The sequence below is a fragment of the Prosopis cineraria genome, unplaced genomic scaffold, assembly GCF_029017545.1.
Source record: "Prosopis cineraria cultivar Desert tree isolate PC_DT_omini unplaced genomic scaffold, ASM2901754v1 PC1, whole genome shotgun sequence".
Classification (NCBI taxonomy): domain Eukaryota; kingdom Viridiplantae; phylum Streptophyta; class Magnoliopsida; order Fabales; family Fabaceae; genus Prosopis; species Prosopis cineraria.
The window spans coordinates 3,189,572-3,207,417 of NW_026555332.1; the positions used below are offsets into that span (position 1 = coordinate 3,189,572).

The window sequence follows — 17,846 nt, forward strand, 5'->3', positions numbered from 1 at the left end:
ATTATTAATTATAATGTTCCTACACAAGGGTTCAAATTAGTCTGAGTGAGTAGTAGTAATATTCCCCAGCTCAATTTCTCATGATATTGGACAATAGAATAAAAAATAACTCAATTTATAAATTTTAGCTTGATATAACTCAATTTTTATAATTTTAACGTAATCGAAATTTACTCTCTAAATTTTAACTTAATATAACTCAATCTTTATAATTTTAGCAATTTAAAATATTAGCCCCTAAGTTTCAAGAAATAACTTTAGTAGTTATAATTTTATTTTCTTAAAATATAGATACCAATATTTTAAATAATTAAAACTATAAAAATTGAATTGTAGAGAGTTAATGTTTAAAAAATGAATTACAATTGAATCAAAACCATAAAAATTACTCTCTCCATTTAAAAATATAAGATATTTTTTGAAGAGTTGAATGTTCAAAAATATAAGACATTTTTAGTCTTTTAAGATGTAATCATTATCTTTTTTTCAAAAGTGTCCTCTATTGATAAATGACTTTATATTTATTGTAGGGTGTTTAATAGGAATAAATATAAAAAAATAAGATTAGTTTGAGAGTAAAAAATTATTTTATTGAAGGTGAGATTGAGTTAAAAATACGTTATATTTTTAAATGGAGAGAATATAAAAATTAAGTTGTGATGAATTAGAATTCAGAAAATGAATTTTAATTGACTCAATATTGCAACTTAATTTTTAAAAGGTGCTTTCTTTGTTTGTCTCTTTTTAGAAGATGCTTTGTTTTTTTGTCTTTATCTTTCTTTCTTTCTTTAAATGACTTTTTAAGAAGCCAGCGGGCCAGCCCAACCATGTAGTTTGCTTGTTGAAATGAAAGTCCTTTGTCATAAGGAAAGTTAATAATTTAGTCGCTATAGGATGAAGAAAAAACAACAAAGCACCTTTAAAAAGGTGAAAGATTTCCTTTAGAAATTAGAAACCACATCTTCTGATGGCCAAACCAATGTGCAAGTTGTTCCTTCATACGCCAATAAAAACTGTCAAGCTCTTGTACTTGTTCGACTTAAATTTCCTTTATACGCTCTTCGGAGTTCATCTCTATCAGTGCATGAAATATTCAGGAAACCAATTTTACCAAAAAAAGAAATATTCAACAAACGGAGGGGGGCTAAAGCCGAGCATGACAAAAATCTTGTATTATTTTCTCACGTAACTGCTATATTGTGCCCCACTTTTACAATCTCAGCACCTTAAAAAAAAAAAAAAACATTTGAGGGTCTCACGAGATTCAGCGTACTACAATCTAATGTATAATTTGTTCGTGATCGTACTGCTTTAACTGAACTCAACACAATGTATATGAAACCAGAGAAGAGCATAATCATACTTTACACAACTCATATTATTGAACTTAGAAGGTCCCAAAGACAAAGCATGTCTTTCAGTACAGTTCCGGGTAATTCAATTAGTGGATGGACGAGGCAGTCTTTTGGCAATTTCCTGTAAGAAAGGAGCAACTAGTTAGTTTTCAAAAGCAAGTTGGAATTTCCAAATTCATCAGTTTTGGAGACTCATTTCATTGAAGCATTAGATAATTTTTGGCTCATGGAAAAGGAAATGGAAGGGGAAACAATTAATTCTAAACATTTCCTTTGATTCTAAAAAACTAATATTTTTTATATACAAGAAAAAAATGTTAGATTTAATTATGTTAAATATAAATCGAGAAAAATGTTTAGAATCAAAGTTTCCTTTCCCTTCTCTTTCCCTCCATTCTTCTCAAGCAAAATAAACGCTTGATAATCCTCGACCATACAATTATTGACAGTCTTACAACAAATGTTCTGATGCAAACAAAGAAGTCATTAATACAGTTCTTAATAATTTTAACGGTGATATATGAAGGGGGTGGGAACATAGCATTGTTTTTTACAACATTCTGATTCGCATCCTTGCCATCATACTTCACAATTCATTTTGAAATTGAACTTTAATCGGAAGCAGATAAATGTCAACAGTACCTCAAACAATTCATTTATATTATCTGCTGTCTTCGCAGAGGTCTCGATAAAGAACATTCCATTCTTCTCCGCATACTCAATGCCGTCCTTTGTCAAAAATATATATAAGCATAATATATGAGATGACAAGTGTTTGCTTTCCTCATTCAAAAAGTCAAAATATTGAGAAGACACTGCACCACCTGAACAGGCACTTCTCGCTGCTCATGAAGATCAGCTTTATTACCCACTAAGGCCAAAACTATGTCGGAGCTTCCATGCTTTTGTAACTCCTACAAGTGGTTAATATATTATCATCTGCTTAAAATATCAAAGTAATAATATTTTCACAGAAAAAGTGGGAACTCCGGACTGTTTGGGAATGATGTGCTGCTGCACAAACAAGCACTTATTTAATAAATGTAAAAACTAATTTGGTAATTGTGGCTGTATTTGGACAATAAGAAAAATCATTTTTGATGAAGCAGCAGAACCTTTTTTCCCCAAATTCTTTGATGAGGATGAGAAACTAGAATTTGAATCTTATACTGACAGAAGAAATCAATAATGGCAAGTAGCTAAATTGTTTTATTCCTCGTTTTGAACATTGCAAAACAGGTTTTTACATAGGTGATCCTCTTGAGAAAAATATTCATAGCAAGGTCAAACAGGCACGGTGTGTAACAGTGAGCATTGAAAGCACATTGAATATTCACAATTGTTGCAAGTTCCTTAAATCAAATTATCAGTTTTTATTCCTTTGGTACCACCATCGCCCATAATGACCCACAAAGGTCAACGAGGCACTCTAATGTCAAGAGGTAAGAAACAGAGGTTTTTTTAATCTCTGTAAGGGGTTGGTAAATGATTACAGAACAAACGGGCGCAGGAAAAAAGAAAAAAAGTAGCACTGTTTCACTTTGCTAAATAATAAGCATAAAGTGGACAATAAAACAGATCTAGCTAGTATTTTTTTTTTTTTTTACATATTCATTGGCCCTCTGCATCAAGTTATCATCAGTTTATTGTATTGTAACTGACTGCCATAATTTATGCTCATATAAACCTGCATTAGGTTAACTATTTTCCACTGTTTCTAATCTCTTTCTATGGCTATTGCAAAGTTCGTTTCAGCCTCCACTAGTATTCCACGGTCCACACACCAAACTCCTAAATCAAACATGATTGTTTCACTAAGCTTGTTCTGGTTCTTTTTCACATGCCATATCCCACTGAATTAATTGTTTTAATTACACCATAAGCAGGCAGTCAAGGCCTACACATTCCATCCCCCTTCTCAGCACTAATTATAACCCAAAATGGTTAGAGACAGAACTGTCAGATTCTTTTCTTATTTGGTTCATTGCAATCAAACCCCTTAATAGGTTTTTAAATAGTCAGGTACAAGCAAACACTTGCGTCCATTCAGTGACTAACTTTATTCCATTTAAGATAATTAGAAACCAGGCAAGATAAATAGTTGTACTCTATATTATGTTGAATGCTTCCAATGCCCAGACTACAAACAAGTAAACCTTCGCCCTAGCAAAGAAATCACAGCTAGCAAATTAAATAATGATATAAACACCACGTAATAGCTGAAATTCTACCTTAACCCAGTACTGTGCTTTGTCGAATGATTCTGGACTGGTTATGTCATAAACAACAACAGCAACTGCTGCACCTCTATAATACAATGGTGCCAGTGAGGCATACCTGAGCAAGACAGTTTTAAGCAACTCCATTTCTCCCTGTCATTGAAATGAGAAAGGAGGGTATAGTTTAAACGAAAAAACCTTTCTTGACCTGCAGTGTCCCATATTTCAAACTTGACTGTGGTAGAGTCTTGCAAAGCTATTGTTTGTGACAAAAATGAAGCTCCAACAGTTACCTGACATAAAAAAGACAAAATGTGCAAATCTCCATACAAATGAACCAACGTAACCTTATAAAGCAAGGCAAAAAATTACTTCATATCATTCAAAATGACCAAAAAAAAAAGTGCAGCAAGATGATTAAACTATCCCTTACCTTGGATGTCGGATCAAACTGGCCACGGACAAACCTAAGGACAATACAGCTTTTACCAACACCAGAATCACCTAGCAGAACAAGCTGTATTCAGTGACATTAAAGGTTAGTTGTTGGGTCCTAGGAAGGTTAAACATTGTTAAATCGGCTAGTACACAATTTAGATAGGTAATTTAGTAGGAATTGCTTACAATACAAAGGAATCAAGGAATTGATGTATGGTTAAACATACCATATGCAGAGACTTCTAAGCACCATACAATGTATGTGGTTATGAAACCCTTGCACCTCTCTTTCTTAATAATTATTAAAGATTTAGAAGCATGCAGCCAGCAGCTCGGCACTTGTACATAACCAAGCACTAACATGCCTTTATAGTTTCAGGCAGAAATTAAGTTACAAAAGTAACAAGGAACAATTGATTTTCATCAGCTATCAAATTTCCGTATTTTATTTTTCAAAGGCCACATACATTCTTAAATCCAAACAGAGCAGGTTGGAGTCAGTAAAGAAAGCGTACAAAATATTCCACTTTACTTCAAAAGGACTGAAATGAACAATGATGACGCAATTGCCATTTCCTTTCAGTATTCTTTTTTCCCCCTTTTTAAATCTTGGGAAATAAATGGTTGAAACCCCATTCCAGATCAAAACTGAGCTACTACCCCAAAAATGGATTCTTCCCTAAAAGATTATGTTTCAAACAGTACTGGACAAGCTATTGTACAAACATCGATACTCAATAGATAATTGTCAAGACTGAAATAATTCTAATTAATCAGAACTAACAGAATGAAAAGCCAAGATATTCATATTTCCCAATTAAGCACAGAAGATCAATAGATCATCATTATTTCTCTCCTCTGTTTGACCTCCTCAGTCAACAATGAATTTTAAATTACAAAAGACGAGAGGATAAAACCTCTTTGAAGAAGCCACGTGTCCACGATCGTGAAAATGTAAGCTAGCAAAAAACTTTGCCCATTAAGTACCTTCACACGTAGATTCTTGGCGTCCTGCCCTCCACCATTCTCCGAATTCGCTCGACCCAATTGATTAGAATTCCTCTCTGGAAACAAAGAATCAACATACCCAATGTTCAACCAAACCCACAAATCGACAATAGCTTTAGATTAATAACCAAAGCACAAAGGGCCAAACCCTATCAAACGAAAACCACAAAATCAGAATTCGAACTCACAATCAAACAGAATCACAGTTGTTCAGCTCAACAATCAAATTTCAAAAATTACAGGACAATTTCGTCCATTTGCAGGAAGGAAAAAATATGGATGAGATGATCAAATAGATTCAGATGCATGGATATAAAAAATAAACTAGAAATTTACCCGGAAGGGATGAAGAGCAACCCATAGCGTGCCAAGACTTTCGGAGTGTATTACAAAAATACGAGTATAGTGAAAGTAAATTATTGAGGCCTTTTTTCTGGGTAGAATGAAGATGTCAATGGCTGATGCACTGACTTCAATTTTGGACTACCTTGCTAAACACGAGGAGCACAATCTAAGATAGTTGAGCCTATGTTCTGGGAAACTGTTGAGAACTCCATGACGCTGTGCGCAATCATGCTTTATGTTAGTGATGGCTGATGACTTCAGATGAACCTTTTCATTTTTTTTTTTCGTCTTTATTAGTTATTCATTATAAAAAATAAAAAATTACATACTCCCTCCATTTAAAAATATAAAATATTTTTTAAAAAGTTAAATATTTAAAAATATAAAATATTTTTAATTTTTTAAAATGTAATCATTACTTTTTTTTCAAAAGTGGCCCTAGTGATTTTATATTTATTATAAAGTGTTTAATAAGAATAAATATTAAAAAAAATATTAGTTTAAAATAAATAACTACTTTTTTGAAGGTAAAATTTAGTTAAAAATTTCTTAAATTTTTTAACAAAGAGAGTATAGATTTTGTATAGTAGACTTATTCATAAGTAAGTCTCATAAAATTCAAAACTATAGTTAGTATTTTTGGGACTTGAGTATAATTTAAAATAGCACTGTAAAGACAATAATGCCCCTATAATTTATTTTCAACTACTTCATCAGCAATTTATAATATAATTTTAACTTTTTACAACTGTATTTTCACATATCCAATAGTTAAATAATTATGTATTACAAACAAAGTTTAACATTAATTATTTACAACCACTTCACAAATAATTTATAACTTTAACTTTAACTTTTTACAATTATAACTTTACATATCCAATAATTAAATTGATCAATTTAATTATTGAATATATAAAATTACAGTTGTAAAAAGTTAAAGTTATAGTTGTAAAATGCTAATGATGTATTTGTAAATTATTTGACATAAGGGCATTATTGTTTTTTTACCTTAATTTTAAATTACATTCAAGTTTTAAGGAATCTAGTTGTGATTTTTAAATTTTGCAAGACTTATTTATAAATAAATCAACTCCACATAAACTATATGTAATTTTTTGAAGTAATGAATTAATCTATCCACATATAAAAAAATATTAAACTAATCCCTAAGTAGTACTTATTTAATTAGGAGAATCACACTAAGCATCCTCAAAACATAAAAAATTACACTTTAGGCCCAATAAATTATGATAATATACTATGGGTCTAAAGGGCCTTGTTACAATTTTTGTTGGAGGAGAAAAGATAATTTTGCCCTTAATCAGAATGAAAGAAACAAACTAAAAGTGGTAGAATGATGACAAATGTAAGAAGGTTTTCCATCTAAAGCAGTTAAAGGTTTTTCAACTCCAATAGTGAGAAATAACTTTTGAGGCACGTAGATTTAAAAATTTATCCATCCTAAGTAGTGTTTAAATTTAAAAAAAAAATTGTTGAGCCTTGATTAAGGTTGTTGTTTACCATTTTTGTGCTAAAATAGAAAAAAGTTGAGAGTTAAACGGCAGAACTTGGTGAGCTAAGTAACTCTTTGATGTGCACAAAATAAATCTAGTTATTATCTTGATGAGTTGAGGATTTAGCTTAATGATCAATTTAAATGGCATTATTATTGTATGTTAGTTGCTGATAAAGTGGCAACAAAGATAATCTTGACTCATTAATATATAGTGGTTATGTAATAGGGTGTATGTGAGATTGAGTTTTTATTGTACAAATTACACTATGATGTCGTTAAAATCAAAATTTTATTTATAATTTTATTGCTGAGAGTTGTTGAATTATGTAAGTTAGTTGTGAAAGCCTTAAAGTAGATTAGTTGTTGTGCCATAATAATAGTTGACTTATTCATATTGAACTTTCACATGTAAATAAAATAAAATATGATTCCCAATATGAAAAAAAATCTATTGTCAAAAACATTGGAGTATCTGTTGTACAAAAATAAACTTTGAGTTGTTTGTATTAAATGTCAAGTTGTGTAAAATAAAAGTTGAGTTTCTGTATATAGATATTTACTTAAATTAATTTATTCATTGCATGTTAATATAAGAGATGTCAAATAGTTCTAGAAAGAAATTATTTTGTTTCTTCTATTATGATGGTGAATTTTTGAAGCATGTTGATAGTAGTATGAAGTATGAGGGTGAAAATGTAATTGCAAGAACATTAACAAAAGGATTAACATATACAGAGTTGAGTATCATTTATATCATTAGAAATTTGTCATGATGATAATAAAAGTGACATAAAGTTCAGAGTTGAGATTGATTTAAGTACATTGATAGATCTTCTTGATGATGTTAGAGTGGAAGAATTGTTTGAGCACAATGGAAGAACTGCTTGTGTGTATGTTGAAAGAAAAGCTGCACTTGAAGATGATCCTCAAGAGTAAGTGTTGACATTTATTTTAATTGAGTAATTCCTTGTCATAAAATGCCTTGTTAGAAACATTGAATTATGTGTTATGCAAACATGAACATTTACTTGTTTATATTGAATGTTTAGTTGTGTAAAATAGAAGTTATTAATACAAAGCACTAATAATGTGGCAATATTTGTAAATGCAGGATAGACCAGTTTTTACTATTTTCATATGGAAGTTCACTATCTCTAAAACATTGAGATATTGATCTAGAAGGCTTCAACTTACCTAACTCTAGAGAAAGCATTCTAATAGCCATTACAGAAGATAATTTAGCTATCTAATGTATTCCTACCCCATTCCAGAAATCAATAGCAAGTAGAAGGAATTACTTGTTTAGAGTGGGATAAACTTTTACTCATGTTATGGCATTTAAGGAGATATTATACAAGTATAGTCTAGCACACAAGTTTGGATACAAATTTCTGAATAATAACCCAAATCAAGTTATTGCTAACTATGCAGTTGAGGGATGTCCACGATATATTAAAGCATAAAATTAAGGTGAAAAAGGTAATATTTTCTTAAGTATAAGAACTTTAAAGAATGAACGTGTTCATTTTGTATAAGACAATCTTGATGTCGCCCATAACAGTAGATCAACACTGACTTTATCCATAATAATTAATGAATTGATGACTTCTATAGGAAAGTCTCCTAATAATATTAGACAAGACATGTATGAAGAGTATGGTTTGAAAACCTATTTATTGTTAAGCATATAAAGGCAAAGAGAAAGCTTTAACTGAAATACATAGTCAGCTAGACAAGTCATATATATTAATTCCTTGAATGTGTCAAAGGCTAATCAAAAGTAATCTAACCATAATTGCAAAATGGATAGATGGGCTGTGCAATAGATTTCAATGTTTGTTCATTGCATATGAACATAATATAAAAGGTTTTATGCAAGGTGTTTGGCCTATACTATATATAAATGGTTCTTACTTGAGTAAACCATAAAAGGAAACTCTACTATCGACATTTGCATATGATGTAGATAATTAGATGTTTCTTATGATATATACCATAGTAGGTGGTGAGACAGCTGATAAGTGGTCATAGTTTCCTCAAAATATTAAGAAGATAATAGAATCATGAGAAATAATAATAGTATTTGACATACATAATTCAATTATTAGGGTTGTACAAGCAATATATGGTCATGACAAGCATGCTTTATGTTATCGTCACGTGAAAAAAAAATTTAGGTTAGAGTTTTTGAAAATTGCCAGAAGCAAGAGGGAATATCAGATATTTTTTGTTTGTATATAGACAAACAACTCTTACATGTTTTGAATATCGTTGCAAACTTTTTGTATATATTAGACATGAAATATAATGTAAAATTTTATGAGGGTACTCATTTTAGTAAATAGGCCAATACCAACATGAAATTATCCATTCTAATGTAATTGTTGCTCTAATTCAATGAAAGTATGTTGTTTATTATAGACATTATGTTGTGCATTCATAAACATTTTATTGTTCATCATTTGCTTGTTCATTTCACTTATTGTGTGCATGTCCACTAGATCAATTGGACACGCATGAAAACTGTGTTGAGAAATCATGGACTGTGTTTTATAAATTCATGGATTTTTTGTTATTCATCTACGCAACTTTAACTTGTACATTTTACTTAAGCTTACATATCAACTGGACATGTATGGAAACTATGTTAAGAATTCATGAACTCTGTTTTATGCATCCATGGACCTTTGCATTTCATTTTCACTAAAATATATACATAACTCCAAGAAAAAAACAATTTGAAATTAAAAATATCATATTAAAATATATACATCATCCAATTAGAAAAACCTAATTCCATAATTTTGTGATTTTTCTTCATGTCTGCTACCAAGTCCTTAATATCATTCAATCTATTGTCCTTCTAGCATTAGGTAGCCCCATAATTTGTTAAATATCTCCTGCTCTCACTAATATAGTTTTCCCCCTTATAGTCATCTTCTTCATCAAAGGATCATAAGATCGCATTATCTCCTGGCATAGCTCTCCATAAATTTTCACACCTTCGATGTCTAACAATTTAGAAAATGAGTTGCCTCAACCTTCTCTTTTAAATGCTCATTCTCTTTTATAAAGTCTACAATTTCTTTGAATTTTTTTGGAGAACATCGAGTGTTAAAAGGTTTTTGTATTATCACCTCTCTATTTTCAATGGCCTTAATTCTATACGGCTCCCTCTCCTATTCACTCATTTTTTTCACATTTTAGTTGAAGTTTCATTTGAGTCATCTACTTTTTTGTATTTTCCTTTATTACTCTCAAAGATTTCTCTTCTAAACTCATGCCATCCTGTAATTGAAAATGTATTTTTTGGTTTGTTTAAAGCCATTTTATACTATGCACATGCATAAATTAGCAATCCAAAAGTTTAGAGTTGAAAAATTCAAGTATTGACAGAGTTCAAAAATTTAAAGCTTAAACTTTGAATATTCATAACTTCAGGTTCATCCTTTCACAAGTAAAAGTCCACAATTTTTAACTTAATATTTTCAAAACTAAGGTTCATTGATAGCAAGTAAAACTTTCATTTTTAGCAACTAAAAGTTCATAATTTCTCAAGTATAGGTTTATAGATTGACAAGAAAAAGTCTAAAATTTGTAACTGTGGTCTATGGAGAATCAAAAATAATGTTTAGTCCCAGCAAGTACCACTTTTAGATTTCACAACTACAAGTTTACAATTTCACAACATCGTTTCCACATATTAACAAGTAAAGATCTATTGGTAGTCAAATTTTATTCAAAGTTGATAAGTTGTTAGCCAACATCACAAATTTACAACTTAAAGTTCACTTATTCACAACTATATGTTCATAGATTCACAACTAAAGGTCCTAAATTTCTAACTTTAAATGATCATAAAAAATGTTTAGTGACAAGAAGTTTCAAATTTTACAATTAGAAGTTTACAGTTTCACAACATTACATTTATGTATCCACAAGTAAATGTCTATTGTGGAAATTTTTCTTCAAAGAGGTGACAAGTAGTTGGCTAAAATCAGAAATTTATAGCTTAATTTTCATATATTCACAACTAAAGGTTTATATATTAACAAGTAAAACTCCAGATTAACTTCATATAATCAAAATGTTTAGTGACACTAAATGCAAGTTTCAAATTTTACAACCACAACTTCATACTTCCACAACTTTAGCTTGACATATTAACAAGTTAAAGTCCACTACTATTGAAAGCTATGTTCAAAGTTAAAGTACATGTAGAAGAAATTCACAAAATTACAACTTTAAATTTCAAATATTCACAACTATAGGTTAAACAATTCACAAGTCAAACTCTATCAAATCTAAACAAAACGAGAAGAAAAGCACAAAATTCATAAAAAAAAAATTCAAACCAAAATGCCAATGGCTAAAAAGCCAAAGCATTTACAACATTCTGAGCATGGAGGATAGTATATTTTTGTACCAAAAAGTTGTTTGGTAGAAAGAAGAAATGGTTTAGCCTTCTTCGTCGATGGGAATGCATAGGAGTAGAAGAAATAATAGCTTTTTGTCACTTTCCTTCTTCTTTTCACAAGTCCCCTTCTTGACTGCTAAACAAATTACCTTCTAAACACCGAAAATGAGTTTGTTGAGGTCAAAAATAAATCAACTAAGGTTCAACCTTCGTGGTGAAGATGAGAGAAATAATTGTTATTTTGTGAATGAAGGTTTCACACACATTCTTTGTTTTCAAATCAGTGAGGGCAAAATTATCTTTTCACTCTTAACAAAAATTGCAACAAAGGGTCTTGGACCTGTAGTGTATTACCAAAATTTATTGAGCTCAAAGTGAAATTTTCTATTTTTGAAGGCCCTTAGTATAATTCTCCCTATTTAATCCCCTCCAAAGCTCCTTGAAAGGCTCAATTATCAAAAAATATATTGATGATTCTATTTGGTGGAATAAAGCACAATCACATTGAGCAATCTATATAGTGGACTCTATTTGGTGGAATAAAGTTTGTTATTGTTATTTATGTTTAGATTGCAATTAGGACTTTTTTTAACTATTCTAGGAGCCTTTTGTTTAAGATTAAAAATAAATGAATTTTAAAAATTCTAAATATTTTGTAAAAAAATATTTTATGTTTGGTTACAATGATGAAGAGTTTTATTATTTAGTTATTTTTAAATTTTATGATATGTTCATGTATCTCTATTTATAAAAAAGTAAGGTATTTTAAAATGTTATGATATATTCATGTGTCTCTATATTTTTATAATATTTTCTCCCATCTATTGCATCATAATATTTTATAAGTTACTTTGAATAGCTCTTCAAGATAATCAAAAAATTATTTTTTTTCAAATGCTAATTATTTTCAAAAATTTTAAAAACATAAAATTTCAAAAAATAATTTTTTGAAAAAAGTAATACTTTCTAAATCAATATTTATAATTTATTATTCACTCTAATCTAATGAAAAGGGTTAGTTTTTCTAACAAACTATAGTTTGAGTCCCCATTTCTTATTAGAGAAGGGCTTCAATAATGAAACACTGCACACAATAATAAAATCTGTGTACTCACACCATCATTCTCATGGAAAATAAAAAGATTGTGCAATGAGTTGGGATAATTAAGTATCGAGGTTTTAAAAATTGAATTAGTCATTTATTTATGATTCATTAGTTCACCGTAGTCGAATCGTGGTTGAACCGGTTGATATTAAATTAATGCATTTTTAATTTATATATCATAATTAAATAAGAAATATATGCAAATATTTACATTTTTCAAAAAATATTAATAAATACTTGGTAAAATAATATATTGTTGATGAATACATAGCTAATATTAATTATCCTTAGCTATTCTTTATTTTAATTAATTTTTAAATTTTTTAAATTTTAATTAATTCAAATCGATTTTTAAGAAAATGGGTCTAGTTTTCAATCAATTTTTTTTATTGTGGGCCAGTTTTTTTAATTATGACCAGCTCTCTTATAGTCAATTATGAAAGATCAATCAAACTAAATTAAGAGTAAATTTTTAATTTAATTAGTTAAACTGATCTCGGTCTGATTTTTGTTTAAGTCACTCAATATATAACTTTATACTGAGGATTATTTCCTAATCCAACTGGGAAGAAACTCATTTTACTATACGTCAAGACAAAGACAGCAATTAAGTATTTTAAGAAAATTGGTCTAGTTTTCAATCAATTTTTTTTATTGTTGGCCAGTTTTTTTAATTATTGACCAGCTCTCTTATAGTCAATTATGAAAGATCAATCAAACTAAATTAAGAGTCAATTTTTAATTTAATTAATTAAACTGATCATTTCGGTCTCATTTTTTTTTTAAGTCACTCAAATATATACTTTATACTGAGGATTATTTCCTAATCCAACTGGAAGAAACTCATTTACTATACGTCAAGACAAAGACAGCAATTAAGTATAGATTGTGTTGTACAAAAACCTGTTGCTAGAAAGCTATTGTCTAGGCTCCTGTTGATCCCGAAAGAATTTAATTTATGTATAGAGTATATGAGAAATTTAATACTCTACAATCGTAGATTCACACACACACACACACACGGAGGGAGAGGAGAGGGAGGAGCATTAGTTGGGCAGGAAAGTGATTGACTAGCAAGATGGGTTATGAGCCATCATTTCTATTTGAAAAATTAAACATATTTTTTAAAAATATTTGCATCAAAATATTAGAATTTATGGCACGTGATTTTTGGAATAAATTATTTAAATTAAAATCCTTTTTGATTAAAAGACTTAACAATAAATATCTAAGAATGTTATTTAGAAGTTAGAACAATAAGAAACTACAGGTTCCTTAAGAAAATTATGAACAAGCAGAATCAAATATTGGCTTCTTGCTTTTAAAATTTGACGAGCATGATGTGTGTGTGTGTGTTACCCAGAAAAAAAAAAGGTAGTAGAATAGTTTGTCAAAAACAAATTTTGGAAACAAGAAATTAAAAAAAAATTGTTTTAATCATTATTTTAAAAACTATATTTAAATTGATGAAATAAAGGGTAAAAAACATGATTTATTTTAATAACATAATTGTCATTAATGAAAGATAATATTTTCTATCTTTTATCTGATTTTGAAAAATAAAAAATAACAAAATATCTAATAAATGTTCCGGTTTTTTAGTTTTCCATAACAAGTTTTAACTTTTTTTATTTTTTAAAACAGATAACAAAAAACCATTTTTAAATAGATTTTTTTCATTTTTTAAAATAAAAAAAGTTCTAAAAATAGGCTATCAAACAGACATAAATTATCATATACAATTTCTTTGAATCACAATATAAAACATCTTTTAAAAATATTTTATAATTTAAAAAACATAGATAATTAATATTTTTTATAATTATTCTTTTAACTATACCCCTACTTTATTTATTACTCTTTCTAAAAAATTGATACATTAAAATTTAGTTATTATTATTAATTTTTTATATAGAATATTTAATGAAAGTATAATTAAAAAAATTTAGAGATTAAGGTTGAACTAACTTAAAAAAAAAAAACTATGATATAGTACTCTATACTGTGATTAAGTAAGCATTAATTTTCATGGCGTTGCTAGAAGTTTAACACACAAAATAAAAAGAAAGATGTTTGGTTCTATATTAAAAATAACCAAAACTCGATAATTTTCAGCTAAAATCAAACATATAACACGAGATTTTAGAAGTAACGACCAAATCGACTACTCATGTATATGTTTGTATATATACGTATATATTGGCCAAAGACTACTCGTATATTAACTGCTGAAGTTTCAAGACACATTTGGTTAAGATTCATAATAAGAAAATTAAAATCTAACCAAATATCACAATCACCATCACTAGCCCCTTAATCAAAAGAAAAGGGCAGGCAACAGACTCCATTAAAAGAAGAAAAACACTCTTTAGCTTCTTGCAAACACCTTGATTTATCACTCTCTAAGACTCTTACTATACATATGCTAATCAAAGCCATGCCTCTCAAACTAATCAAAGTTCCTAAATCTATATCTATTGAAATACAAAATAAACCTAACCGGAGCTCCGATCACATCCACAAGACCTGTATTTAAAAGACAGGGCGGTTAGTGGCGACGTTCCTTCGAATTCTTCTTTGGCAATAGATTTCAGTAATCGCCGGAATCTTGCCAGCAAACGAGCATTGTGACGCATCGGCGGAGGATGTAGAACCTCGCTCTCTGCTCCTTCACCAGCAAACTGCATCGCCCGCCGAAGGATCGGAATGGAGAAGTCCGGTTGCCCAATTCAGTCCTTCGCTCTTGCTTCATCGTCATGTGAAATTCTCCTTCGCGATTGATTCGCTTGGTGGAGAGAGATCCTTTGTGTGGGTTTTGTAAGTTTGATTTCCAAATTCTCTATTTTCTTCTTATTTTACATTGTATCATATTTAAGGATTATCAAATTCAATTGACATAGTTTTCTCAAAAAAAAAAAATTTATATTCATACAAACTCAAACACTGAAATATTATATTTAAATAATCATAATCATTTTATTTGTAACGACTCCGTTGGTTGAATTTGCTATTTCGACCAAAAAATCACATTTTGAGTAAATATTAAGTATATTAACCTTTCAATTCATCTCTAATTGTTTTAATTTATTAAATTAGTTTTTTCCAAATTATTATATTAGCTTATAATGATTTTGATAACTACAGAAAAAAATTTTAAATATCAAATAAAAATATTTCATGCCAATTTTTCCCTAAAATTTTCTAATTTAATAAGTTCACTTTATGTCAATGACCATGCAGGCTACTGACATACAACATTTTTAACTTCTGATTATTACTGCCTACTTCTCTGTTTGGAAAAATAATAATAATAATAACAAGTCCATTTTATTATTTTTTTTTTTTTTGGCAATTAGGCCACTTGGCGAGATATTGGAGGGAAATATTGGTATTTGAGTTAGGCAAAATTTGATACCCACCCGTTCTGTGATTCTGCTCAGCATGTCTCTCTCACACATTATCTTCGTTCAGCGCCACGAAAACAATGGATTCAAAGCCCTGTTTATTTCAACTACATAAAGTAAAGGTCCCCTCAATCCCCCTATAAAATTCCAATTTTAGGCCATATCCAGCGTCTAATTTGACTTGTCAGCCCTCACAAATAAGGGTAAAAATAGATTAGTTGAGTTAGGTTTTAATTAAATAGGCTTGAATTTATATGATAAGTCAGGGCCTAAACTTGTGTGGTGAATCTTATATAAGCTATTTTTCATAGCTTAAGCCTAAATTTATCTAAAGTCCAGTCTAACCTGAAATCATATTTAAAAACCTACTCAAAAATAAGCCCTTTCAACAAGTTCATATTTTACTAATTTTAAACGTTTCAAATATATTTAAATATATAATTCAAAAAAATATATTTGCATGGTTTTATGTGGCCTTGTAATTTAAAAAAAAAAGTCTCAAATATATTTTAGAACTATTGGTATAAATATAAAAACCTAATTTATCATTATAATATCTAATAATTAAAAGGACTTAGCAACTACAATACAATAAAATAATAAAATAATAACGTTTAAAATCAATATATAAGTCCAATGTGATTACCAACATAACTAGAAATAAAAAAAAAACAGATTGATTGAAAATCAAATGGGTGAAACTAACATATGTGCATGATATATTACATAATGTGTGTGTGTTTGTAATAGGTCAGCCTGTTAGGTTTTATAGGCTAGATTTTGAAAAACTAAGCTATTCTATTTAACTAAATAAGCCTAGTTAAAAACTTGAACCTAGTCTCAATCTATTAATAAATATGTTAGGCTGAACCTAAAGTAAGTCAGGTGTAAACCCTTATTAGGGGCTTAGCCTATTTTCACCTAACACAAATTTAGAGGCCCAATAAAGAACTTTATATAACCCAATTAAAATGGCAAGGCTTCACCATGGGAGCAAGGCCCAAAGGGTGAAAAATGGCATGCTTGGAGGAGCAAGTGAGGTCCCACACATGCACAACAAGTTCCAAGTTCAAGGATATAAGCTTATTGTGTCTAGAGATGGGAGCCCAATTCATCAATAAGGCATTCAAGGAGGGTTCTTTAATGAAAATTTATATGTTACAAGCACAATATATTAGAGAGCTCAAACAACTTGAAGTTAAAGCAAGTAAAGGGGACATTTTTAAAATACATTCCTTTTAAGGAAAGCCTGCTCAGGCCTAAGATATAAAGATCTAGCTCAAAACATCCAAACCTTGAAGAATACTTACTCACCACTTTTTTGGAGCTGATTTGAAGCCATTAAATGACATGATTTTCATCCTCTTCAAGTCTTAAATGCAAATTTAAATTGTTTCCTATTTTGTTAAAGTTTGAATTTCAAGTCTTTTATTAGTTTAATTTTTATTTTTCATTCTTAGCTTTAATGCTGGTTTCCTTTTATTTATTGTTTGATTTAACTTAGTGATTAAGACTTTAGTTATTAAAAAGTTTTTAAATTCTTCCATTTAGCCTTTATTACCCATTTTTCATGAATTAGGGAATCTTCCTAATTTGTTCAAGAGGAGCCATCTAGGGTTAGGGTTTCTAGAGTATTCTATTTCTTTATCTCTAAATAGCTTCTTATGTACTCTTTCACCCGAAAAGTGATGAATGAGAATTTTCTCTTGAATTTGGTAAAACTCTTTGTGTGTGCTGTGCTTGTTTGTGGGAAACTTAAGGTGAATGCTAACATAATCAGAGTCTAATCAACTCTTATGATATCTCGAAGGCTCAAGTTGCTAAAAGCTAGTTGTTCTAGTTATCATTGTCCTTGATCTTTATCTTCCTTATCTTTTCATTTATCTTTATTTTCGTTCCTTATCATATCTTCTTCTCTACATTTCTTTGTTTCATTTTTCATTTTTATTTGTGCTCCTGGTTCTGTCTTAAATTAGCACAATCCAACATCCCCGCTCTCCACCCCCACATCACCACCCTTTCTTACAAATCGTCAA

The 17,846-nt window shown here is 29.5% G+C and overlaps 1 protein-coding gene across 1 annotated transcript; it reads right to left on the bottom strand.

Moving 5' to 3' along the window:
* Positions 1-1,157: 1,157 nt before the first annotated feature.
* Positions 1,158-5,599, bottom strand: LOC129305493 (ras-related protein RABF1). The gene is made up of 8 exons (XM_054945509.1): positions 5,357-5,599; positions 5,000-5,076; positions 4,008-4,091; positions 3,773-3,867; positions 3,587-3,692; positions 2,180-2,269; positions 1,998-2,084; positions 1,158-1,476 (listed from the first exon to the last, which is right to left on the bottom strand). Exons 1-8 carry the CDS (start codon positions 5,379-5,381, stop codon positions 1,438-1,440), a joined length of 603 nt encoding a protein of 200 aa, XP_054801484.1. The 5' UTR covers positions 5,382-5,599; the 3' UTR covers positions 1,158-1,437.
* Between the last annotated feature and the right edge of the window lie 12,247 nt (positions 5,600-17,846).

What these genes read in the sequence shown, in the direction of transcription:
- LOC129305493 (XM_054945509.1), bottom strand. Translation starts at nt 5,381, where the DNA reads ATGGGTTGCTCTTCATCCCTTCCGG. An exon ending in AGTTTGATCCGACATCCAAG is followed by an intron (nt 3,868 to 4,007) that starts GTAAGGGATAGT and finishes TTTTTATGTCAG; the next exon opens with GTAACTGTTGGAGCTTCATT. An exon ending in AAGCACAGTACTGGGTTAAG is followed by an intron (nt 2,270 to 3,586) that starts GTAGAATTTCAG and finishes AACCACTTGTAG; the next exon opens with GAGTTACAAAAGCATGGAAG.